This window comes from Enoplosus armatus, chromosome 23 (assembly GCF_043641665.1).
Source record: "Enoplosus armatus isolate fEnoArm2 chromosome 23, fEnoArm2.hap1, whole genome shotgun sequence".
NCBI classification, from domain to species: domain Eukaryota; kingdom Metazoa; phylum Chordata; class Actinopteri; order Centrarchiformes; family Enoplosidae; genus Enoplosus; species Enoplosus armatus.
The window spans coordinates 3,512,399-3,538,796 of record NC_092202.1 but is presented as its reverse complement, the minus strand read 5'-3'; the positions used below and the strand labels follow the sequence as shown (position 1 = coordinate 3,538,796).

The following is a 26,398-nucleotide window of genomic DNA, read 5'->3' as shown; positions in this document are numbered from 1 at the left end:
CACATGGCCTGGCTGGCTGGGGTTTTCCAAAATACATTTCAGCAGTAGTGATTTGTGGAAGTAGGACAAACCTAAATATGAAGCAAACGCTCTATTTCCATTTATAGACAGATTTTTTTTTTCCTCTTTAAAATTAGCTTTATCTTCATGTTCGCAGTCGTCTCATTTTATATGAAAGTGAAGGTTAAGGGGTCACAGCTGTTCCACCCCCCCCCCCCCCCCGCTCTCTCTTTTTGCTCAATCACTGCATTGATGGAACTGCCTAATGATAAAAGACTTGCATCAATTATTAAGTGAAATACTTTCAATTACTCTGACGCTGGAAGCACGAGATGGATGGAGTTTGGTACTTTTCGGCGAGCTCGGTGAACTGCAGGGAGGGGGGGGGGGGGGACGAATCGATCCCAGAGAGTCAATTAAATCCATTTCACATAGGAATCTGATGCAGATCCTATTGGCACACAGTCCTCCTGTATGCACAATGATGTGTGAGACTTGCTTAGTCGCCTGTGTTTGGAGATGCTAGATGGGACGGAACGATTCGTTTCTCATGGACGACCACCGATGCCAACGTTGTTCTCAAAGTTTCCCAAACAGCCGACATAGTTTGGCCCTTTAAATTTAGTGACGGAGAATCTGCACTAGCTTGGCTAATGCTAGAACACCGGCTGTAGCTTCCAGGCTGTCCCTCTGATTCACCTCACTCTTACAAATGGATCATGAACCAGACTTGGATTAAACATGGCGGATGGTTTGTGTTCGTGGCAGATGGGTGTGTTTTACAGCAGATCACGAGGACAAACGTCAGAAAAGTGAAATTGTGGTGGCTCCACTTGAAGCTCAGACAAACAAACTTTTAAAATGGCGAAATCTATTCATTTCAATGGGATTTCTTTCTTTTCTCGCTAATTTGTGCGGTTGACCAATAGAAAGGTGTTCAGAAACGCTTCATTGCATGAAATGAATGTACAATCCCGAGGGGGAGTACACGGCACAGTTCCTACACATAGAAAGAAGCTCAGGGAGTTATTGTGACCGACTAGTGCTAGCATGTTGGCGTGTTAGCAGTTGGATTCCTCTGTGGGTTGAGAGCATTTCACCATTTTAAAACCTGCTGTGGATAAACGTGTTGGTCAAGTTTTTGGTCATTAAACGTATGCCACCTTTACTCTTTTTGTTTTTTTGCCCTTTGGCGGTAAAGCGTCGAGGGTAAAACACACTCCGTTTGATCCAAGTCTGGAGGGAATCACGAGCCCCAAAGCAAAACCACGGAGCAGCCGCTTCATGAGCGCGCTGACGGAAATGTTGGAATCCAGCGTTGCTCAGCTGGAACCAGTGACGGAGCGGCTGATGTGAAGTCAGCATTAACTCTTAGCAGCTGCGTTGTAAACATTGTCTCTGACGGTCCCATCTGGCACGTCCATCTACTGATTGTTTTCACAATTAATAACACTCATCTGTGAATATGCCACCACTCAGTCAACCATTCCTGGGGCAGGAGTGGAGCGACCACTCACTGTGTGTGTGTGTGAGTGTGTGTAAATGTGTCTGTGTGTGTGTGTGTGTTCTCCCCCCCGGGATCATAGCCAATTGTAATGAACCATAACTCAACCAACTCTCACTGTAAACACAAACACATGCAGAATGGTTTTGTCTGCCGCTATAAACGACTATAATTCAAGTTTTAAAAAAAAGAAAAGAAAAAGAAATACTATACAAGTGGGTGTGTGTGTGTTATTTTTATTATGCAATGCTGTACAGAAATGTATATTTTTGTAATGTTCATCAGGGCATGAGTTACAAGACGTGGTCGCTGCTGTGAGCATGAGTTTGTTGTGAGTGTGTGTGTGTGTGTGTGTGTGTGTGTTTCTTCCTCTTCTTCTGTGTTCTTCCTATAAACAAATGTCAAAAGTTTCTTTGGGGGGGAAAAAAAAAAAGTTGTGTTGTGTGTCGGATATGCTGAAAAAGTGCCATATTTTTCGACTTTCTAGTGTCTTATTTTCAGTTTTGTGTACATACACGTTCATCAGAGGGTGAGTCTGTAAATCTGTAAACAACAACAACAACAACAACAAATGCTCAACATGGTCAAAAACAGCATCTATGAGCAGCAGGATGAAGAAGGAAAGAAAGAAGGACTTGACCTTGATTTTATTGATCACTACACTGAGCAAACACCAGAAAAACAGCAGTCAATCCAGCCGTCCAAACGCTATTTTTTCTTCTGTAACGTCAGACTTTTATTTGTCGGGGCAGCAGCAACAACATGAGATTATATCTGTGTTTCTGTAAAACGTCTTCTTGACTTAAATTGCAGTAATCTGAACTGGGCTTTTTTTTTTTTTCTCCATAAAAAGATGCACTAAAAGACAGAGAGACAGACAGACAGAGAGAGAGAGACACTGCGTGACAGCGTTGGACGTCACAGAGTCAGGTTTCCAGTGACGTCATTTTGTCTGAGTCGTGTCTCAGAGAGCAGGTCGTTTCAAAGACACCCCCCCCCCCCCCCTTCCATCTCTTCTTCCTCTTCCTCCTTTCACAAACGTCCCCCTCACTTCTTCCTCCTACTCATCCTCCTTTCAACCACAACCCCCTCGTTTTCTCTCCATTCCTTCGGGCATCTATCTCCCTCTTGTCCTCTTTGCTGTTTCAAACATGCTCCCCCTTTCTTCCCCTTCATCTTTTCTTCCTGTTCCCATCACTTCTCTCTCTCTCCTCATGTCTTTCTTCTCAGTCATTCCCTCCGTCCATCTTTCAGCCACCTTCATCTCCCGTATCTCTCTCTCTACCTCCCTCTCTTTCTCTTCCTCTAACATTTTGCTATCCTTGGCCTGCAGGAAGCGAGTCGGTCAGGCTCCGTCTAAAAATAGTTACCCTGAAAGCAGATAAAAAGAGTGGGGAAAAAAAAGAGAAAGGAAAAAAGCAGGGGAGGGGAGGTCGTAAAGAAGTAGAAATCGACCCTCCCTCCCTGAGCGCAGAGGCTAACATTCACTTTGCCTCAGTAGGCAGAAACATCCGCTTCGCCCTCTTCCTTTAAGTTTTTTTTTTTTACCTCTTCCTTGCCCTCATGTCTCATCTCCTTCGCACAAGCTCGCATTCATCTTTGTCTATTTTTACACCTCTCCATATCCATCCCCTTTGAGTCTCTCTCTCTTTTTTTGTCTCCTCTGAGCACAAGCATTAACACAAGGGTTTTTAAAAGCAGGGTTCGGGGCGAGTGCCTACAGCAAATAAGCAGCAGCCCCCTCCCCTCCCCTCTCTCTCGAGCGTCAGGCTAGGCTAACGTTTCCCCCTCTGTAACCTACAACCTGGCAACACTTCAGGCAAGCAGAGATTGTCAATCAGAAAACCATTACAGAGCTAATTTTCTATCGGACCGAATATGGCCTTCATAGAAAAACATTGTTTTATGCATTGATATCGTTGGTCAGGATGAGGAAGCATCACAGGTTTTCAATCCTCAAGGAGAGGGTGTTATTGGGTAATGATACTGTGATGTCAGAGAACTAATACGGTGTCCTTGAATCATGTTTTTTTTTTATATATATATATATATTTATTATTTCTACTGTATTTTATTTGTTTCCTCTTAAGTTTGTGTCGTGAAACAGTCGGTTACGATTAAAAAGTACAAATGCACTTTATAAAGATGGACATGTTACACATTGCACTTGTAAATGTCGAATGTAAAACCTTGAAGAGAAAGATTTATTTTTACTATTGTAAATAAACGAGAAGAGAAAGAAAAAAAAACAATGAAACAAACAAACAAAAAGACTGCAAAAAAAAAAAAAGAAAAAAAAAGTGGAGAATAATTTGCCAAATAAACTGAGAACAAGAAAAGAAGAAAGTTGTAACGTGTTTTTCTGTGTGCTGGAATGGAGTCGATCCTGTGACGTCAGTGTGTGTGTGAGTGTGTGTGTGAGTGTATGTGTGAGTGTGTGTGTGTGTGTGTGTGTGTGTGAGTGTGTGTGTGTGTGGGGGGGGGGGGTTTGCGTGACATTATCTGCATGTGGGTGTTATATTGTGAGTATGTGTGAGTCAGTATTGCAGGTCACTGTAGTGTTAAAGGAAAGCCTGGGCATAAAAAAAGATGCTGCTGAATTATTAAACCACACCCTGCTTACATAACAGCAGAAAACTGAGAAACAGAGTGAGGAGACGGGAAAAGGGAGAGAAGAAGAAGAAGAAGAGGAAGAAGAAGAAGAAGAGGGAGAATCCAATCGGAGGCTGCACGGCAGTGAAAGATGTCACACACACACACATCTATATGACATTCACGTAAAGGAAAACAGATGAAGCCCAGAGGCAGAGAAGAAGAGGTGAAAAATATGACACACACACACGTATACACACACCACCCTTCCTCCATCAGCCAAGGTTTTTCTCTAGGGACACGCTGCCTCTTCACAAAGTAGCCTGAGAGCACACACACACACACACATTTTGTCTCTATGTGCAGGTATGTATACCATAGCTGTAGTGAGGGTGCTACATCTGTGTGTATGTATGAGTGTGTGTGTGAGGGTGGGGTAATGGGACACACACACACACACACACACACACACACTAAAGCTTCTTAATAAATAATTAACAATGCAGCAGGAGATTTCGGTCTTCCAAAATCTGTGACGTGTGTGAGAGAATTTAACCTTTAATCAGTCAAATGTGCTTGTGTGCCAAAGAAAGTGTGAACTATACAAGTGTGTGTGAGCGTGACGCTGTATAGGTGTGTGTGTGTGTGTGTGTGTGTGTGTGGCGTTCGACTCCTTGACTCACCTCTATGCGGTCTGTACATGGAGGGCAAGAGCTCCACCATGTGGCCAGAGGCGAGTACCGCAAAGACAGGAGACGAGGGGGAAAAGACGCAGCATCCACCCACACACACACACACACACACACACACACACACACACACACACACACACACACACCTCATTTCTTTTACGTCATTACAGCAGCTCTCTCACAGCAAGCACGAAGTCAACTCTCTCTCCGTTTTTCCAACCTTACTATCTCTATCTCCCCCCCCCCCACCATCTGCTGCAGGATGCTGCAAATCACCTCAGTGTAGGTGCATGTGTTTGAGAGGCAAAGAAAAAAGAGCACAGAAGGTGGTGATATTCCTGCATCTGTTGTGTCTGACTCTGACACTCACTCACACACACACACACACATCTATATTTTGTGAAGATTATTTCCTCCATGTGGCCAGGAAGCGCACTTAATGTGAACCGGACTTTGTCATCATTAGCACATCATCGATTCTGGCGTGTTCAAAGCAGCTCCGGGAATTACTTTAAATGTTGTCCAGTGACTGTAACGTGATGCCCTACATTTCCCAGAATGCCTTGACATCGCACTGAGAGACTGCAAGCTGTGGGTTTTATGTGAAGGTGGAGATATCTGGGAGATAATTTATCGGATACTATGCCATACTAAGAAAAATCCCCTCAGAGGAGGTTTTAATACACATGACGAGGTTAATTCTGTCAAAATACACGACTACAGTACATACTACAGGCCTCTCAGAGACAGCACTTTAAACCATCCACCTGCTGCCTTGATGTTCTGCCAACAAGCTTCTTTTAAAAGTGTTTTCGGCTGTTCGGCAACAGACAGCCATGTCTCCTGTCATTAAATAATTTCCCTCATGTCTTGAGAAGCGCAGCCACCACGTCTCTTACATACAGACTGCACTGAACGCTCCCTTTGTAAGTAAAATAACAAGCAACTTATTCAGGCAACATTTTCCGTCCTTGTTCAATCAGATCTTTGTGCTGCCTTTGACACGGCTGACCATACAATACTAGACAGGAAATTGTCTTATCTCTAAAGCAGCCTCTAATGTGGCGTTCCCCAGGGCTCAGTGTCTGGGCCTCTTTTATTTAGCCTTTACGTGCTTCTATTAAGCCGAATTATGCCAAAGAATGAGCTCTACAATCGTAGTTATGCAGATGACACGTTGCTCTATCAAGAGCACAACCTTTATGACTCACCTCCCTGTGATCTTGTATAAAAGGCAGGATCCTGGTGAGTAGACGCATACAACCGTCTCTGGTTCACGCTCTTTCACCCAAGCTTCCACCTCTGGAAACAGCATACAGAGGTAATGGTTTAGCAACATGTTCTTCACCATACTGGATCTATTGACACGATAAAATAAGTCCTAGATGCAGGTATATATATATATATCATATGTCATAGGGATGTGTCATTAATAGATTTGTAAAGTTTTGTAAACCAGAGTGTTATTGTTTTTCAAACGTAAATATAATAAAAGTAGCCATTTCAAATACTGTTAAAGGGTTCAAAGGTGTTTTTTTTTTTAAATGTTTATTTAAATCTCTCTTTAAGGTGAAGTAAGATGAATAGTAAAGGGACTGTACTGGTGATTTAATAAACGATAAAGGTAAATAAATGTTCACTGTGATAGATTATGTGCCACAAAGTAGTTACCGGTCTCTTAATTTCTGTAGTGTAGCTGTCTGAAACGAATGGTAGCTAGTGGAAAATCAGTTTAACAACTTTATTGTTTGTTCCGTCATATCAATTTATAAAAGTGATGTTTTAGTCAGTGGTGAAAAAATCATTTATCTCTCTGCAGGAAAAGGCATCAAACACCTGGACTCAAACATGTATGAGTCATCCTAAATCAAGAGCATCTCTGTGTTTAAATAAGCTTATCTGAAGCCTTTGAATCCAAAATTAGATCCACACTAAAAGTAGACACTAGCAGGAAAGAAGGATGCAGGAAATATTTTGGATTCAAAACAATTTACATTTTTTAAACTGACTCATCTGCATTTTTCTGACTAACACACGTTGTGTAAGAGATATTTTCTCACCATCTTGTGTGTGTGTGTGTGCTTTTTGTATTTTCCACTGACCTCTCTCTCTCTCTCTCTCTCTGCTGTGTCACCATCTGTGCCCCCAAATGACTCCTCTCTCCCAAACAGCACCCACTGGTTCCTCCTCCGCCCTGCCAGGGCCCAGAACAGCACGGCGCTGGAACCAACCACGCTGACACTGGTGGGCGTGTCGCATCGCTGACAAACTGGAGTGACGATCGCCGGATTTACGTCATCGCTGTGAGATGACCGACACTGCTGAATAAATGTTACCATTTTAAGTCTTTAAGTGAGAAGGGCTGGTCATTTGTCTACAGAGAAAATCTATATACACACATCGTCTAACGAGCATTTAGTCATGATGATACTGAAGAGAAGAATTGAGGCCACCCCGGGTGTTCGTAAATGATTAATTAGTGTCACAACTTGACATATTATTATAATATTATTGGCTCCTTATGTCAGTAAAAAGAACCCTTTTCAAAACTCTTGACTTAATATAAGACCAAGGCCAATACTTTACTTAAAACTTGGTTTCAAATCTTAAACTTCTCTCAATAACATCAAACAGTTGTGACTGAATAAGCTGCTTTTCATTCAAATAGACTGACTGGAGCTTTTTCCAGCTGAACACGCTTCCACTTCAAACCAGCGAGAGGAGCGTAGACAAAAACACAAACACAGACATCTGTTCCGACTTTGACACAAAATAGTGTCAGCGAAGGACATCATTGTTCACAGTGAGGAGCCGATGGAGAAAATGTGTTTTCGGGGCCTTTAAAAGCTCCAAGGCAGCTTTGAAAAGAGGTAGTTTCTTCTAGGATTTAACATGTGTCAATAAAGAAAACAAATAGAAAAACATATAGCCAAAAAAACACTTCAGTTCACATGATGTAATTACATGGACAAGATGCAAGTTAAATTAATAAAGAATAAAGTATTCTGCACCAGTTTACAGCCAAAGTTTTAGCATTTGTTAAATCAGATGAGCTCATGAAGCTTTTTGGGGGGTGATGTCATGTGTATGTGACATATTTTTCAATATGGATCAATACGAAAAAGGTATTTCATCACAAGTATGTCCACCAGTGTACATAGTGTTCACCGTGTTTGTTTTATATTGGTGGGATGTATCACGCATGGGGATTCAGTGGTGAGAAAATATGTGATGCAAAAGAAAGAAAAATAACTTCTGACTAATACATTAAATGCAGACGTAAACAAAAGCACAGGAAAACAATTTTGTTCACCATTTATTGTCTATAGTTACATGCATACTTGCTTACAGTTGGTTTTAGTGTGCAATACACAGTTTTTATTTTGCTTCATTGTCTATGTTATATTACCCCAAATGTATTTTACTTTTACAGGCTGCGTTACCAAAAGTCTATACAACATGATTCATTTCTCACATTTTTCAACACACAATGAAATATTCTTACGAGCCAGTCGCCATAGATACACAAGGTACGGCTGATTTGAAATCTCCGGCCTTTGGTGCCTCTGCTCAAAATATAAGACTTTGATGCGTTTTGTCTCCCAGGTTTGGTAATTGTGGGCGAGTATTTCCAATTCGGAGATCTTGACGGGACCAGCGTTTTACCAGCACATCCAACAAGACAGAAAGTGTCGGGTTTGACAGTCACAGCTTTACATTCTAGGACGATAAAAGGTCATGAAGTGCTTCAAAAAATGCCGGCCACATTTCAGTACTGTATCTATGGCTCTTGCAATTTTCTTTCTAGTTAAATTTGGCCCAGGTCTATGGCAGATCCGCATTCTAGCAGTTCATATGTGCTTTTTTGCTTCAATAATAAAAAGGTCAATAAATGCAGGTCTTTTCCTTAAATGCTATACGAAACAATCAGAGAGAGCAACCAAGAACCCATCGACAATCCACCCATCCATCGTCCAGTCCTTTATCCAGTTTTAATTTGTATTCCTCAACAGAGTGCAGCTACTGAGTGAGCCATTTCCTCAACTATCATGTGGTATTTATATACAACAACAAAATAACTACTTTTGAGCCAAATCCATTTCAAAATCTTGGTGTTTTCTGTAAAAAACCAACACAGTAAAAGCCTTGAACCTGTGCAACAACTGTACAGTCAAAACAGTCCCAGATATATGACGGACACCTGCTTTCTGCTTGGTTTAGTCTCATTTTCATCTATTAGGTTAATTACCAAATAATTAAACACTGATTTGCAGGTCAAAAGACATCTAGATGTCGAGGTTAGAACTGGACCAAACTTGGTTGACATCATGCTTACATATATATATTTCAACAGCATTTCCCTGTCTAGAGTTCAATATGTAACTGCACATTGTTGTTTTTGTGATTAAGTGCTAATATTTATTTTATAATGGATGACAACGTGCCTAATGTCAATATAGCTTGAAGGTATTTTAATATAAAACAGTGTAACTGAAGTTTTTAGTGGGAGTGGGCTCCCAAAATATCAGAAACCATTTTGAGTGCATGTTTTGCTCAGATCGTCATCACGAGGAGATCAATATCAGTATCAATATCTTTCACATTATAATGAGTAGCACTACACTTCCCAGAATGCTTTGCTGCCAAGTTGCGGCGCCAAAAAAAACTTCAAAATCTTCAAAAATCAATGTTGAATCCTGCCTTTTCTGGGATATTTAGGAGGTGCTTTGGCTCGATTTAGATTAAGAACGGATGTATCCGGTAAAAGCAACAAAACAGAACTACTGGAATCGTCCTTTAACTGGCTTTAACGTTTTATCTGGTTCCTCAATCCTGGCCTCGAGTAGAAAACCCTAAAATAAACCAAAGTGAACAACTCACTGCAGCACATTTTAAAAAGAAAAACCACGTTATAAAAACACTACAGTCCAATCAGCTCATACTGAGGATTAGCCAAACCTATACTGAAAAGAGATAATATACCGTATATTACTGTTGCAAGTCTCTTACACTTATGTATTTATAGTCCAGGGGGCTGCGTTCACAAAGCCTCCACTGACAGCAGTGCTGATCCAGGGTCGTCCGAGAGCGAGTTAAGGTCATATGAAGGAGTGGACGTGACCTTTGACCCTGGGTGAGGATGACAAGCTTTGTGAGTGCGGCTCCGGTGTGGTTAAGTGTGGAAGCGTTTATATAAGATCAATACCACAGCACACAGTCACGGGCTGAAATGTTAGGCTTCCAGTTATGAATGACTACAAAAGACCAAACATTTAAAAAAAATAAACCCAAAATAATGTCATTAAGCTCGCTCGCTTTATTGTTCAATGCTGTGTTATGGAGGCTGAAAGATGAGTTATCACCAAACTTCGACAAGGCTGGTGGCGCTTGTTTTCCCAAACCAGCGTAAACCTGGGTGGGTGGCGTCTTTCGTCACAGTTTCAACTATTACACTACCTCAACGGGAGAACTACTGTATATCACAATGTTAAAGGTATGAGTTCAAGGACCACACCGACTCAATGAGAGGGCTTCTCATCACGTCACCAAAGACAAGAGAACCAGCATCACATTTCTCTCTGTGGACACTTCCGTCTGCTGCACATCGTAACGTCAGGTCACAGCAGATTCTACCTTTATCCCGCGTGTTGAAAAACGAATTAAAATCTTTAATTTCTTTTAAAGATTCTAAACTTGAGCATTTTGAATGCTACTTATAATAGTTCCTTACATTTTTCTTAACATATATTACATATATGTCTAAAAGTCTTCAGCTGTTTGGCTAACTTAGCTCACTTCCTGTTTTAAGATACAACTGATACTTACAGCATCTTCTCCTATTTGAAGTAGCTCCAAAGACTTTTATCCTTAATTGTATGCATCTTTTAAAAACACCCCGCAGGTTCAGACACTAAAATCAAGCTAGATAACAATGCCGTTAGCTACAGCTAGAGTTAGCCAACATGCTATATATTGAGATCATTTTGGTGCTGATTCTCACGTGTCGCGTCGGTGACTGATGAGCCAAACTCTCACATGACAGTGTAGCCTCTTAAGGAGAGTGTGCTTGTTTCGTAAACAGGCACATCCCGATGAGGTGGAGTTATCCTCTAAGGAGTTATTTTTTTTCCCTGATTTTCTTGACTTGTTTTCATAAATTATTTCTCTACATTTGGAAGAAAAGTTAAGATTGCACTATAATTAGTTTCTTGTGCTATACCATGTGTTTTGTAAACACATTACCCCTCATACTCACTAGGGGTCCACCTACTTACAGTTTGAGAGCCTGTAATATTGCTAATAATTATCACTTCAATATGTAGGGTGTCGGGGGAGGGGGGGGTGTTTTTCACAGCTGAGTGTTAGTGGTTAAAAATGAGTCGACGGGGGCTGGAGGGTGTTATATTGAGCCATACACCCCGGGTGGTTAGACACACAACCCTCTAGGGTTTCAGCTCAAGAATAGGCGGTCGTCAGGGGCAACCAAGCAAGCTGAAATTACCAACCTGTTGGCTGCAGAAGTGCTAAATGCTCAGAGAGGCTGCAACAGGCGTAAGTATGTGTGTGAATGTATGTATGTATGATTGAATTTGAGTTAAAGTACCCCTTCCTTTCCACCTCAGTGTGTCAATATTTCTCCCCCTCCTGTTTCCTGTCGCCACCACCCACCGAGCCCCCGTCTTTCACTCTTTTTTAAATCTTTTAGTCAGACCACTCGTTCTCGTCGAGCTCGGAGTCGTCGTCGGACTCGCTGTACTCCACAGCGATGCGGCGCGACAGGATGGTGGCCACGTCGTTGCCGACGGGCTCCCTCTTGGCCTCCTGCTCCCTCTGCTCCTGCACCTTCCTAAGCTGGATACCTGGAGGGGAGGAAGGGTGGATGTAGAGGGGAGGGGAGGAGAGAGTGAGCAGGGGCGTGACTAGAAAGTCTGGGGTCCCCGGCAACAGCTCAACGACGGCGGTCAGGTGTAATGTGTGGTCAGTTCATCCCTTACTACCTTAAGAACACACACATGGTGGACCAGCGTGAGCTTCAGTGTCCATAAACGTGAAAACACTTTTAATGAGAGACATTTTAATGAAAGATGATCAAATTCAGCCTTCTTTGGTACAAGAACAACCGCTTACTGATCTTAATGAATGAATTCTGTTCTTACTGTATTCAGTTTACTTAAAGGGAAGGTAAACTCACCTTAAATCAGTAAAATCAAATTCCCAAATTCAAACTCTTTGGGTGTTTGCGGTGTGAAGGCATTTGAGGACTGTGGTATAATCTGGATTTGAATCACTTAAATCACAATAACAATACTTCTACTACTGAAAAGGTCCAATAGCAAACCACATGAATAACTTGTTCATACGGTATTAAATATAAAGTTAATCTTGATCTTTGACTTTTTAAAACATACTTACCTCTACGTATGGCGGCCAGCAGGTCGGAGCGGGCGTCGCTCATCGGGATCATCCCCAGCATGGTGGACTTCCTAGCCGCGGACGCTGCATCCACAGCCGCCTGGCCGACGGCGGCGTGCGGTGGCGACGGGTGAGCCTGTAGCCCCTGCAGGCCTCCAGGTGGAGGAGGTGGAGGAGCGGCAGGGGGAGCACCCGAGGGGGGGTGGGCGGGGGAGGGCACATAGTTGGCCGGGGGAGGAGGAGGGGAAGGGGAGTAGGGGCGGGAGAGGGCGGAGGAGGTGGGGGGGACAGCAGAGGCGGCGGCGGAGGGTGGGACTGTGGTGGAGTCGAAAGCAGTCTGGGCGGAGGGGATGGTTGGGGGAGGAGGGGGAGGGGCGGGTGGGATATAGTACTCTGGGATGGTGGAGGGCTGGCCGCTAGAGGGGGGGAGAAGGAGAGGAAAGAAGAAAAGTGATTTTGTTGCCCATAAATTGAGGGTAAATGTGGGATTTCAGTCTCACATCGGTGGTTTGTATGGGCATCGGGTCTAGGTCAAGTCATGGCGAGACATTTTGGTGATGAGACAATTCCATTTTAGCATTCAAAGCAGCAGTCGGTTGACATCAGTTTGGCCTTTATAGTTTAAAGATCAAGTTTCACTTCATTTAGCTATCAGACTACAAAAAAGCAAAAGCCATGAGACAATTCTTCTGTGGTCTGGACTGTTGCTGAGCTCCAACTGCACACCTTTCAAAACTAAGAGTAAAAGTTATCCTCCACAGACTGAAAATACTGAGATTGTAATAGAAATCTGTTAAACATTCAGCTATTTTGACATTTTAGGTGATTCTTTTATTCTTGCCTGAACTGGGAGAAATCATCATTAAAACATCGATACACTGGTTGCCCCTATGTTCAATTATTCATAAACAACACTAAAGGTTGCATAAATAGTAGAAAATAAAACTTAAACCAAAAAAATAAATACAGAGACAAATTAATTCACATTTACATAAAATAAAACTTCATCTAAATGAGAAAACCTACCCGTGCCCGGCCCGGTATTCCTTAACTGACTGCCTCGGCCCATTAACCGTTGGATCTCCACCGGCCTGGACCCCGTGTCCTGATGGGGCCCTGCCCAGGGAGGCCACATGTCTCCCTGCCGCCCCGGGACCTCCAGCGGCCGGGGGCTGGTTGGCCGGCCTGAGGCCCCGATCCAGTGACTGAGTCTGGGCCGCGGCGCTGAGGTGGTCCCTGGCGTGGTGGTCGGTGGGGTGGACGGCGCTGGGGGCCTGGGTGGAGGGGTGATTGGGGCTGGCTGGGTAGGAGTCGGACGCCATTGACCTGTTGGAGGCAACATGAGTGGGTGGTCAGTTAAGTAAAAATGGTTTCAATACAGTATAATAAAGGCTTCTCTCCTTCATAGCTACAGCTCAATCGGTAAATCATTTTCTTTATGCATTTCACTATTTTGCTACATTCTTCATTAATTGTAATATTTAAAATAAATAACACTTGAATACAATCTGATTTTCCAGAAGCTCCCCAAGAGGTATAAAATTAAAGAAAGAAAAATAAATCCATAACTGGGTTAATATAGTCATTTATGTTCTTTATGAATCACCTCCTCCAGAAGAGGGCAGCATAGAGCTTCCAACAACACAGCAGGTAGGATGTTACTGCTTAAACATCTATCTCAGTTTACAGGTATGTGCTTAAATGTGTGTAACACCTGCACACTAAATACTTTTTATAGCTTTTTAAGGCTCTGTCAACCACTCACATCAAGTCTTGATGTCCCTTGGCTCTGGGGAGAGACAGCTCTACATGTAAACAGTGACGCACATGTGTTGTCAGGCTAGATTGTGACAAGGCAACAGGGACCCTCGAGGAAAACCTCACACATGGAGGGAAAGCTTGAGTGTGTGTGTTTACCTGCTATCAGGGGACAGGGAGCCCTCTGAGGACATGCCATGGTAAGGGGAGGGGGTGAGCCTGGCGTCCGGTCTGAACTCTTTGTCGTAGGCCAGGACGTTCCACTCCTGACGCCGGTTACGAGCCTTACGCACCTTCAAAAAGGTAAAAGGTACATGTGTTTTTTTTTTTTACTGTACTCACAGTTAACAATGCATGTGACAGCGACATCTTCGACAAACCAAGTCTATTACCTAATTGATAGTGTAAGAGATGGTGTTAAAGTTTAAACTGAAAAGACTACATGTGGTAAAAAGATTGCTGTAGTGCTACTGTATCACTTTAGCATTCACTTCCTGTGGTCTGGAGAATTATCACCGCTGCACCTCTCTAACACCGCCATTAGAGACCGTGTTAATAGGCACTGGAGAGTGTCTCACTGTCTTTACTTAACGAAATTGCTCTAATAAACTTTTACTGAAGATGGTTCTGAGTGATTAAGTGCTCTCAATACTGGCAATGGTTTCTTCTCTTCAATTTCACTCATAAAAAAGGTGAGTTCACCAAGTTCACTGCGTCACATTTGTTTCCTCTATAGCACCTTTGTGATTCACTCAGTTCTTCAGTCCATTCTGGTGCAATGGTGACGCATGTGTAAGTACATGTATCGCCATTGGCTGATGTGTAGCACCAGTGTGTAAAGCAGTAATGAATGAAACAGAAGTAAGATTAGATGTGCTGCATGTCCAAATTAACTTTATGAAGCCTGAATACTGTAGCTTTTGCTTGTAATAAATAAAACTAAATTAAATAGCTTAAACTGCAGCAGTCGTAAATATTGGGACCTAAAAATGTGCTCATGGGGCATAAAAAGGTTAAAACAATGCACTAAATGCTAAAAACACCACCCAGCATAGGACGCATATTAAAGGTCTTGGCAGACTTCTTGTGGGGCTTGATGGCAAGCTACTGTGGCTGGCAAACTAAACGGTAAAGTACTCGCACCAGCCAGAAAATAGCTTGCCAGTCAAGCTTGCTATCTGCCAGTTAGCAGGCTAGCTAGCTTGGTTGCTAACACATTTCATTCAAGAGAAATATTTTCCATACACACTTGTCTCATGAGCCTCTTACGTTGAATAGTTTATACTCCAACCAAAACTGAATTTATTGAGAAAGACCTGGATGTGAGAGGATCCACTGATCACAGCTATAACTTCATGCCAATTTGCAGTTTTTACTTCTTCATGTTAGTGTCAGAGGGAAATAAAAACAAATCTTCACCGACCTTCTTCACCTCTCTGCCCGGGTCCTCAACCTGCTTCTGCTGCTCCTAAAACAGAGACAGACGAGGACAGATAAATACAAGCGTGGAAAGAAACTTAGTCATTGATTTCTGACTTCTCTGGGCCAGAGGAAGAGAACAGGACCCCCATCACCAGCTCCTTCACCATGGGGTAAATTCACACAACCACACACACACACACTAGTCTACTCACCAACCAGCCACTATTAGGCACACCAACACACACAAGTAGACGGCAGAGCCAAAACGTCTTGGAACACAAGACGGGAACCAAACCAAACCAAACACAGAGGGTTAGCGAGAGGGTGAGGTGGCAAGCTAACGCAACATGACACACATGGACACAGACAGAAGGGGAGGGTGCGAGTGTATCTGTGTCTTTTAACCACTGGCTTGTTTTGTGTGTGTGTGTGTGTGTGTGTGTGTGTGTGTGTGTGCGCGTCTGAGTGTCTTACCTGAGTTCACGCATTCCTCTATAATAATAGGTGAGTGTGTAATGGTGTTAGTGGGGTGTGCAGGGGTAAAGTGGGAGGGAGGGGGGGGCAGGCGAGAGCAGGTTAGGGGTCGGGTCGGGGGTTGTCTTACAGAGATGGACAGGGGGCTCCTGGGTGGGGCCTGTCTGGAGTGGGGCCTGTCAGGGTGGGCCGGACAGCCCTATGGAAACATGGGAGAAAGACAAGCTGGTGCGTTAGACTGAGCAGAGGAGGAGGAGGAGGAGGAAGGGTGGGGGGGGGGGGGGGGGGCTTGGGAAGGTAAGGTAACTCTATATATAAATTAGAAAAAGGAAGGAGGAAGAGAAAGAGGAGGAATGAGCCATCCTCCTGCAGCTGAGCTCCCCCCTGGTATTCAAACCTGTTACTTTTTCAAGAGTGAAAACGTAAAACTACTTTGTTCCTAGCGGGACTTTATCCTGCCAAGTTTGAAGGTTGAAGGGAGGGAACAGAAAAATGTGAGCAGCATTAAATTGAACAGAAATATTGACAGCAAACACATACAGCAGCAGACGTTCAGGGGTTTGAAAAATGATTGTTGCGCTGAAGGAGAGAATATCAACTGAAAGCTCTGAAATATTTACATCTCTACGTCAATTATGTTGGTCTAAGTGAACACATAGCGACTGCTGAAAAAACCTTTAGACAGAACTAACTGGAAAAGACTGAACTGTCGAAAATGATCATAACCACAGTTATCATTTGTTCCCCCTTGGATTGAACAAATACCCGAGGCTGGATTAGCCCACAAGGGTGCCAACTGAGTCCCTGCTGATTAGTTGATCCTCCTGCTGCTCAGCCACTTAGTACCCAATCAATACAGTGTGTACTATCCCTAAGTCAAACTGGTTTAAACTCCAATAGAATAAAACTGAATTAAAAAACATTTATCTAGAGTCAAAACATCACCTCTGCTATCCAAACTGTACTTTTTTGGCAAAAAGGTTTTGATATTCACGATCAACTCTTACAAAATGTGAAGCATGAATCCCTAATTATGTACCACAGGCTCTATAATATAGAGCTACTGCATCATAAACCTAGAACGTATTTCTTTTGCCATTCATGGATATATGTGTATATAGTGCACAATACCGGGACCCTGAAAATGAAACATCAGCCATCTTTGATTTAATTTTCTTTTCAAAATGACTTCTGTGAAATAATAGCTGCAATATTATCTGTGAGCTACGTCTTTCTATAAATATGTTTATGACTCATTTCATTTATGTGAATATGGCGCAACACGTAAACAGCTTAAAGTCGTATTCCCCTTTGGCCATTTATTCGTCTTTGGATAATGAGCCCGCCCGACTGCTGCTGTATCAATAACCAATTACACAACAAAGCAAAGCTAAATGGTGAGTACAGTGAGATAGGAATGCATAAAATGAAACAACAGCATAAATAAAGACACAACTAGGCAGGAAAAAATAGATTAGCGAACCAAAGCAGAGGATGAGTTTTATTTTACTGTTTCGTCACACTCCCTCACACACAGCCAGCCCACAGCATATGTACAAACACACACATACGAACATGCCATCACACCAACTGGCACTCACAAATATACATACAACTGAACTCCACCAGCACGCCCATACCTTCTGCCGTCTCTTCTCCTTGCGTTTGTCCTCGGTGGCCTGAAGCATCTTCTCCTTCCACAGGTTGAAGAAGTACGAGGGGTCGGTGTAGAACTTCAGTGCATCCTTCTTGTCATCCCTGCATGGACAGATAGCGAGGGGAAATGTGTTAAAAGATAGATGTGAAGAGCTGTAAGTGGGAGGGATAGATATGATTTGAGTTGGGGGCAAGATGGACAGAAAATGGAGCTAAAGGACCTTAACTGGCTGATCTGTGTTGAACACCAGACTCAATACAAAAATGATACTAATTTAATCACCACAGGAAGTGTGTCCAGACTGGGGGGTTTGTTGGGATCCCGACGACAGAAAATGATTTTTAATCGTGACTGGCTTGTTGTTATCTATGAAGACGGAGCATGTAGCCCAATGAGAAATAACCTTAAATTAAGTGGGAGCGATAGAGAACTCCCCTAGCTAGCCTTTGGTCTGCTAGCATCTATACCTCTAGTGTTTCTTTCATTGGCCTTTCTGAATAGCTGAAGCGTGCTGATGACCTTTTCTGTCCTTATTCTCGGCTACATGGGTATTTTCTGCTAAAATGGTGCTAGAATTTGATCAACTCACACATCTAACCACGATAAAACAACAATTATTATCTTAAATAACAATCCAAACAGTTTGCAGTTAATCAAACTACTTGTGTGATCCTAGCCAGGTAGTAATGTAGGTTCTGGGTCATTTGTACTTAAATGGACCCCACACAATTTAGTGGTAGTTAGTAGTTTCTACTAATCTACCACCTTAAATAAATAAGAGTTATTTGCAGCATTGGCGAGACTCCGCAACCCAAACAGATTCTTAAACCACCAATATAATACAGTTAGGCTGAATTACTGACCTATAGGGGCTGAGAATGTTGAGCGGAGGAGGTTTGTCACAGCGATGGTACATCTCCACAACAGGGTTGGGGACGGAGGTCCTCGACACCACCTGCTGGTCCTGGATGGTGCTACTCTTAAAGGCTTTCCTCATGTTAATATCCTGCAGGGAGACTGGAGAAAACAACGAGTTTTAAATGAGGATTTAGTAAAAAAAAAAAAACTTGATTAGGCCGAAAACAAATTGGCAGAATTATTTGGTGTGTATCCGTTACAGTATTTGACAACATAATCCCTCAAAACAGATGTTTTAACTCTTCAAGGCTTAGCAGCTCAATCCCGGATGCGCAGCGCTGTCCTCTGGTCTCTGCTCTCAGTTCTGCTGCACATGAATTAAGTCAGGATTTGTAGGGAATGAAGGAAGAGAACATGATCTCTTGTTCGTAACACCGTTAACTTCAGTTTCATGACACCAAAGTCAGCTTCATCTTTCATGAAACAGTCAAAGATTAAATAAAATCACACTTTACATTTCCAGAAGAGAGATTTCATATTAATGCAAAGGAATTATTTGTTGCGGAGTCAGCTGAGTGGTTCTAATTTGAATATTTCTATAATAACATTATAGACATTAGATTTTTCAGATGCATTTTTCATCTTTTTATTTACAGCGGAGGAAACTGTTCTTAGGCAGATCAAATATACAAAATCTTGTTATATTGCAATGTATTATTCATTTGTCCAGGTTTCCCAATGCAATAAACTCAGCATACACGCTTCTCTGTGTTTCCTTTGTCTTCGGTCTCAACAACCAAAGGTAGGAAATTAGATTTTAACAATTTAGTAGATGGAGTCACACAGAACAGGTTGTGGCTTGGACACTGGGATTTATGGGTTTATGGATTTTGTTGAAAGGCATTCTGGGAAAGTGGGAAATGCTTACGAAGGCACAGCAGATCAAATACTATGAGGTAAAGTTGAAAGTTTAGAGACAAAAACACCCTCATAACTAAATAATTCCAGGATGTTTGCTGTAATTCAAACAGTTTAGGTTTCAAGGTTTCGGTCACACGAATTTGGGAAAAATGAAAGAACGACAGTAAAAACAGCAGCTATGTGCTCGTCAGTTCCCACAATAACACACACACTACACGTGCAGACACACTAACACATGATACAGACAGCTTACATATGCACACACACATAGAAGGTGATAATAGGACAGCAGGGGCAGATTAGTCTTAGAGCTTGTTGCACCGGCTTAACACACACACACACACACACACACACACACACACACACACACACACACAACACACTGCAGCAACAAAAGAGGTGTGTGCATGTGCTTACATTATGTGTGGGATGAAGGTGTGTGTGTGTTGGCACGCATAAAATCTCCAAATGCTTTGTGTGTTATGCAGTGTGTAGGACTGTGTGATAACATGATTTGTCTACATGTAACAGGAGCCAGAATGTGTGTGTATGTGTGTGTGTGTGTGTGAGAGAGAGAGACAGTGCGATAGAGAAAGGGAGAGTGTGAGACAGAGAAAATACTGAATCTATGTGTGTCAATCCCTTAACCCCACAGGAGATTTAACACTACAGTACTGCAATGCTATCCAGGACCTACCAGATGGCTAAACACACACACACACACACACACACACACACACACACAGGCAGGTTCAGTGTACATCGGCTCAGTATGTACAGTAATAAGGTTAAACTGTGTCAGTGTGACATGTGTTCCTACCAGTGATTTTCTTGACTGTCTGTACTGTATATATGTGTGTACGTTATCAACAGCATTATTAACCTCTGACTGCAAAGACTTATTCCTCAAAAACTCAAGAGCGATTGGCTGTTTGATCTGTGTGTGTGTGTGTGTGTGTGTGTGTGTGTGCAGATTCTGCAGTCACAGCACACTCCTGTCTGCTCGGTGTTTGATCATTCCCTTCCTAAGCTTCTGTCCCCGCGGCCAAATGAATAATCCACAAAACTAGCAGCTAATGCAACTTTCATTCAGACACATCTTCAAAGAGACCTCAAGCTTCTCCCTCTCTTTTTTAACACACACACACACACACACACACACACACACACACACACACACACACACTCTCTAACCATGCACAGACTCCATCTCTCTATCTCCTCTACCTCCCTGTCTTCCGTCTCTAATCGCTGTCCTGCACTCTGATTTTAACATTCATCCTTCTCTCTGCACGTTAACAAGCATGCAAATACGTTGATTACTGCTAATAACCACATTAATGCATTAAAGAGTTTGATTAAGGGACTGACATGGCTTGCAGTGGCCTGACTTCCACATTACGTGAATTTACGTGGATGGTTTAATAATCATTTAAATGTCTGGAAGGATGTGCAGCATCCTACAGGAAACATATCAGGCATATTAGATCAATGACTAATACTTCTAAAGGGCTCCTTAATACATGTTCTGTCACTCGTTTGGGTTTGACGTGTCATTCCTTTCCCACGAACATGAACGTGAAAATGTGCTTCTCTGGACGCGATGTACAATCTCTCTTTTGCTCTGCTGCACATTCACATGAGTTCACATAAATTAGCTTTTTTTTTTAGCAGCAGCTAGCAGAGATTTAAACTCAACAACCAATGAGATGAGTGCTTATTGGTGAGCCTCTGGAAATGTAGAACGCTTGGCTATAAACCTATTTACTGATTAAACGCTGATCAATAATATGTAACATGTCAAGCACATTTTGTAACCAGGCAGATCCGGCTGATTCAACATTGTTAACTTCAAGTTTAATTTTTCTTCTATTTTTTATCCTATTTTATTTCTTTAAAAAAGAAAATGCTTTCAGTCAGGCACAACTTGATAAGCTTTACCTCCCCTCCTTCCTTCCTTCCTTCCTTCCTTCCTCTCTCTCATTGACCCTTCCTTCCTTCCTTGTTTCCTTCTTTTCTTTTTCCTTTCATAGTCCCTTTTTTCTTCTTTCCTTCCATTATTTATGCCTCCCTTCCTTCCCTCCGTCTTCCTTTAATTGCCTCAATCTTCCTCCCTTCCCTTTTCCGGTTATTGTCCCTCTATGTCATCTTTCACTGTGCCTTCCTTCATTTCTTCCTTTAATTGCCCCTTCCTTTCATTATTTCTTTCTTTCTGTATCTCATCAAACATTCATGGCGTCACTTGCCGGCCCGTTCGGAGTTAGTGACAAAGAGGGAAAGAGAAGAAGGAGAAGGCAGGAATGAAGGAAAGAGGCAGAAGAGTGAGGAGATTGAGATGGAAGGAAGAGTAACAGATGACAGAGTGAAATGTGTGGTAGGAAATGGATGACAGACCAATTTACTTGTGCGTAGGAGGAAGAGGCATGGAGATGGACAAGAGGAAGAGAGAGGAGATGAAAGAGTGCGAGCGGGGGAGGCAGAGGAGGAGTGGGAGAGGAAGAGAGGAGGAGGATAAGACAGAGGACTGCTGAGCTTTTCCTTTTCATCCTCTATCTGACGCTCTCTGTCTGAGCCCGCCGTGCTGCAGAATGACTAGGCAGTATCAGCAAAGAGGGAGAGAGAGGGAGAGAGATGAACAGGGAGAAGAGGGAAAACATGGAGGAAAAGAAACAGAAACAGGAGGAAGAGAGAGAGAAAATGGAGGGAGAGAAGAAGAAAGTGTTACAGAAAGAGTGAGGGTTTTGGAAATAAAAAGAAGGAGGGGGAGAATAGTGAGGAAAATAAAAAAAGAAGGCAGAGAGAGAGAGAGCGAAGGAAGTGGAAAAAAATAGAATAGAATAAAAGGGGAAATAAAGAAAGGCAGGATGAGGGAGAGAAGAAGAGGACATTAGAGAAAGAGTGAAGAGGGGTTAGGGATAGAAAGAGATGTGGGGAGAAAATGGACAAAGAGAAAAGGGAAAGAAAAGTGAGGAAGAAAGAAAAAGAATACAGAGAATGGAGGAAAATAAAATGAGGAGTGAGGACGATAGAAGTGGAGAGTGACGGAGGTGAAGAGAGGATGGTTGGTAACAGGAGAGATGGAAGAGGGAGAGAGAGAAGAGAAAGATGGAGACAGAACGAATACAGAGCACCAGACACGAGGTTTCTCACGTCTCACATTAAAGTTCAGTTTGAGCCTCTGGGGCCACCGTAGTCAGCCACTGAAATCCTCCTGTAATCACAGCCCAGTCTGACCGTGACCGTGTGTGTGTGTGTGTGTGTGTGTGTGTGTGTGTGTGTGTGTGTGTGTGTGTGTGTGTGTGTGTGTGTGTGTGTGTGTGTGTGTGTGTGTGTGTGTGCAGGCCTATCAATTACCGCATTAAAAGAATTGACTTTCAGTGTTACTGAAAAGCTTAATGATGGAGAAAATGATTCTGACTCACACTGTACGTACACACACAAACGCACACACACGCACACACACACACACACACACACAATGAGTGTAACAGCCTTTTAGAAATGTAGCCATGAGTGTATTTATTCTGTCTTTTTGTTCACTAAACACACTCAGATGGTACGCAAACACACACACACACATAGACACGCATGGATATGGAGATAGTGACATAAGGATAAAGCAGACAGACATCAAACAAGGAACAGGTTGTTCACACACACACACACACACACAGAATAATATGACAGCGGCAGAGACCTTTTATCAATAAATCATCAGCATAGCCATTAAAATGCTGCAAGCTGGTTTGAGGGGAAAGCACTGACACACACATCTGCACAAAGAGAAACATCTGCGCACACACACACACACACACACACACACACACACACACACAGTGTCCCTACCTTCCTCCACAGTGGAGTCGAGCTGGGTGACTTTCACAGCCAGCTGGTCCACTCTCTCCTGCAGGCTGCTCATCCTCAGGTAGAAGCTGTTGGCTTCGTTAAACAGTTCTCCGAAAATGTCCTCTGCATGGCGACCTGAGACGCACACACACACACACCGTTAGGTTTAACAATATTCTTTCATCCCGGGAAAGTTAACAGCGTACATTCACACTTCCACATTCGCCAGCTGAGCTCAGCCTGATCTTTAATATTTACTGAGAGGGAAAACGACACTTCATTCTTTCGAAAAGGAGCAGATATCGTGGCGTACATTTTATTACATTACAGATTTATTTAGGTGTTAATCAATCACGAAAATGAAATGTATTTCATTAAAAGAATGGTACCCTGTGGAACAGCTTGCACAGAAATTCATTTTTCACCCTGGGATCTATATCTGGAATTTTCCCCAGAGCTTTTGACTGTAATCTCACTGCCTTGTTCAACAAAAGCAACTTGCTCAGGTGTTCCACACTTGGATCACGTGTTAACACCTTAGCAATCTCCAATAGCTAAAGAAGGCAGAGAGACACTGTTGAAAGCTCTACAAAAAGCTAGTAAGAGTTCATTTTAGAACATTTCATCCCACAAAACACAGCTATGTTCACATTCAGTGCTTGTGCATCTTTCAGGCCTGATAAATATGTTGAATGTGTTTGCAGTATGTTTTAGATCCTGTATATTTGTTGCTGAAAACAGTACGGTAGCAGTGGAGCTGCATAGTGGCCAACAGATCAGACTGTGATGCAACAGTGTGAATGATGCAAGTGGTCGAACAGCGCTGGAAATGTTTCAGGCATAAAAGGTTTGTGGGCAACACAAATTATTATGACTTCCACAATTCTCAGCGTGACACAGCCCGAATAAAAAAAAAAGAAAAAGGGAAGAATTGTCCAAAAATAGCCGGATCAAAAAAGGTGGTGTATGAGAAGAGAAATTCACAGAGATGGAGGTCAGTCCATGCCGTTCCTCCTCTTCCTCCCCCCCTCAGTCTGTCTCAGCAGGACAGGCTGCCTCCTGCCGTGCAGAATACTTAAAAGGACATTTCTGTCTGCGAGTGTGTGAGCATGACAGAGAGGTACAAATATTTAAATGTATTTACTGAGATGCAGAAATGCAGCCTTCCTCAATAACACTGCCACCTCTAAACCAACATGCACACACACACACACCTGCTGCATACCCTCAATGTCTCTCTCTTTCTGTCTTTCTGTCTTTCAGCCCACGACTTGACAGATGGAGCAGAGGCAGAGCGCTCACTCATTCACAGTGAGCTGTCGCTGAATTTAATTTAACTGTTCATCAAATCTAAACAGCCTTTTTAATTCTCCACATTTCCACTGAATGATCTCTTTCCTGCATACAGTAGTTTACGCTGTGCACACCCCAAAAAACATCTGGATATCTGCATGGCTTTCAAATGAACTACGCTGGTTTCCAACAAGCTGTTCAGGGCGAAAACATGGGGTGTGTTATGTTCGTGTATTATGATGCTTCTGGACACTGAACTGCAGAGTACTGACTCATCTGATTGTGTTTTTACTGTAAGGTCAACTTTAACGGCTGAATCACAGCGAGCCTTTTGGCTTTACGTGTATTGGATTTCATAAAAATCCACCTTTTTCTTTTTTAAAACAGGCTGTTTCAAACTAACTCCATCAAACAGCACAATGTCTGCCTTTAATGCTCACTCCTTCCTCTCAGCAAACAACTGCTGAAATACATCTCATCAACATGTGGCCTTGTTCACACTTAACACTTGAACACATCTCGAGTGATCCGTTTTCATGAACGTAGCTCTGAATGCATTAGTTTTGAGTCTGACTGCACTTAAATTGTTAAGGATGACACATCAGGATCTGATTGCTCACGACAAATTTGGCGCATTTGTCACACACACACATGTGACCTAATGGGGTGTAGACCTCCTTCACTACATGAAAGGGCCACCTGGCCCTTGTGGTGCTTTGTAGGAGTTTCTTTCTCCTTTTGAGTGTCTGTGTAGTTAAATCAAGTGTACAGATAGTTATGACAGTCCTGGTCTCTAGCTGTATGGCTAAGTGCAAATGTGTATTTTTAGCCATACTAGTGGCGTGGCTCTAAGGACGGCAATGTTAGTCAGTCAGAAGCAAATGTTAGCATGCTAATACGCTAAACTCAGATGATGAACACTGTAAACATTATCTGCTGATCATCAGAGTGTTACATTGTCATTGTGAGCACATTAGCATACAAGCGACACGCGTCTTGACGTAGTGACTTCAGTCGCAGGGCTAGTTGGTGAACTACTCTTGCTGGTGAGCTAACCGCTAACTCGCTAGCCGGCCAGGCTTGTGCTAGTAACTTATTAACAAACAATAAGTTTACCGTTTACTCAAAATATGTATTTGTACTATCGACTCCTGCCTCATAACGCGAAGTGCTAAAATCCACGATCACTCAAGACAAGGAGACAAGGAGTGAACAGAAACTTCTGCTTCTCCTTTAACAAATTCATTACTTTGATATGATTTTCACTAAATGACTATACTGTATGTGCAAATCATCAAGAGGAACATCCACAGGATACTCACTCAGACTGCCCAGCTGTTTGATGATGGCTGCGAGGGTGCTGTTGGTGACACATTCCAGTTCACTGGTCACCCCATCCGGCAACGCCCCACGGCACAAGTGCCTGGGCTCAATGTTCCTCTTCACCAACGGCATGCTGGTCTACTCCTGAAGAAACGGCAGAGAGAAGAGAGATGATTGGTTTATGGTGAGAATCAGCCGTCCCATCACTGCTACCTGTATCGTTTTATCTATATCTGTGAGACGCTGTGGCTCATTATTCAAACTCCCTGAAGGAAAAATGAGTACATTATTAACAACATTACAGCGCCGCACTGACAGATAAGAAAGGAAGAAGAGAGCTGAGGAAAAAAACGGGTTGGTGCTCAGCTGTGAGTCCTGATGGAGACGGAGGTGTCATGTCCGCCGTGGGGCGCAGTCGCTCATCACACTGCTTAATGTCAATGCAGCTGGGACGAGCCAAGAGCCAAATGAGCCAGAAAGAAGTTTCTAAACGGTGCTAACGAGCCACAACTGTGGCCAGAGAAACCACAAGAGAGAGGGAGAGGATACAAAGAGAGATGAAGTGAAGGGTTGGAAGATGAGAGAGAGAGGAAGAGTGAAGGATAGAGGGACAGAATGAGAGGATAATAGAGTGATAGAGAGCAG

At 42.9% G+C, this 26,398-nt stretch overlaps 1 protein-coding gene across 1 annotated transcript; it reads right to left on the bottom strand.

Moving 5' to 3' along the window:
* Positions 1-11,490: 11,490 nt before the first annotated feature.
* On the bottom strand, positions 11,491-25,885 carry LOC139305917 (actin-binding protein WASF3). Its single transcript, XM_070929865.1, has 10 exons — positions 25,753-25,885; positions 23,138-23,272; positions 18,376-18,529; positions 17,496-17,613; positions 15,986-16,054; positions 15,383-15,427; positions 14,119-14,252; positions 13,228-13,527; positions 12,202-12,617; positions 11,491-11,648 (listed from the first exon to the last, which is right to left on the bottom strand). The coding sequence occupies exons 1-10, from the start codon at positions 25,883-25,885 to the stop codon at positions 11,491-11,493; spliced, it is 1,662 nt and encodes a 553-aa protein (XP_070785966.1).
* Positions 25,886-26,398: the final 513 nt, after the last annotated feature.

Coding starts and splice junctions, on each gene's coding strand:
- LOC139305917 (XM_070929865.1), bottom strand. CDS start 25,885: ATGCCGTTGGTGAAGAGGAACATTGAGCCCAGGCACTTGTGCCGTGGG. Junction 23,273..25,752: donor CAAACAGCTGGGCAGTCTGA/GTGAGTATCCTG, acceptor TGTGCGTCTCAG/GTCGCCATGCAGAGGACATT. Junction 13,528..14,118: donor TCCCTGTCCCCTGATAGCAG/GTAAACACACAC, acceptor TGCCTCCAACAG/GTCAATGGCGTCCGACTCCT.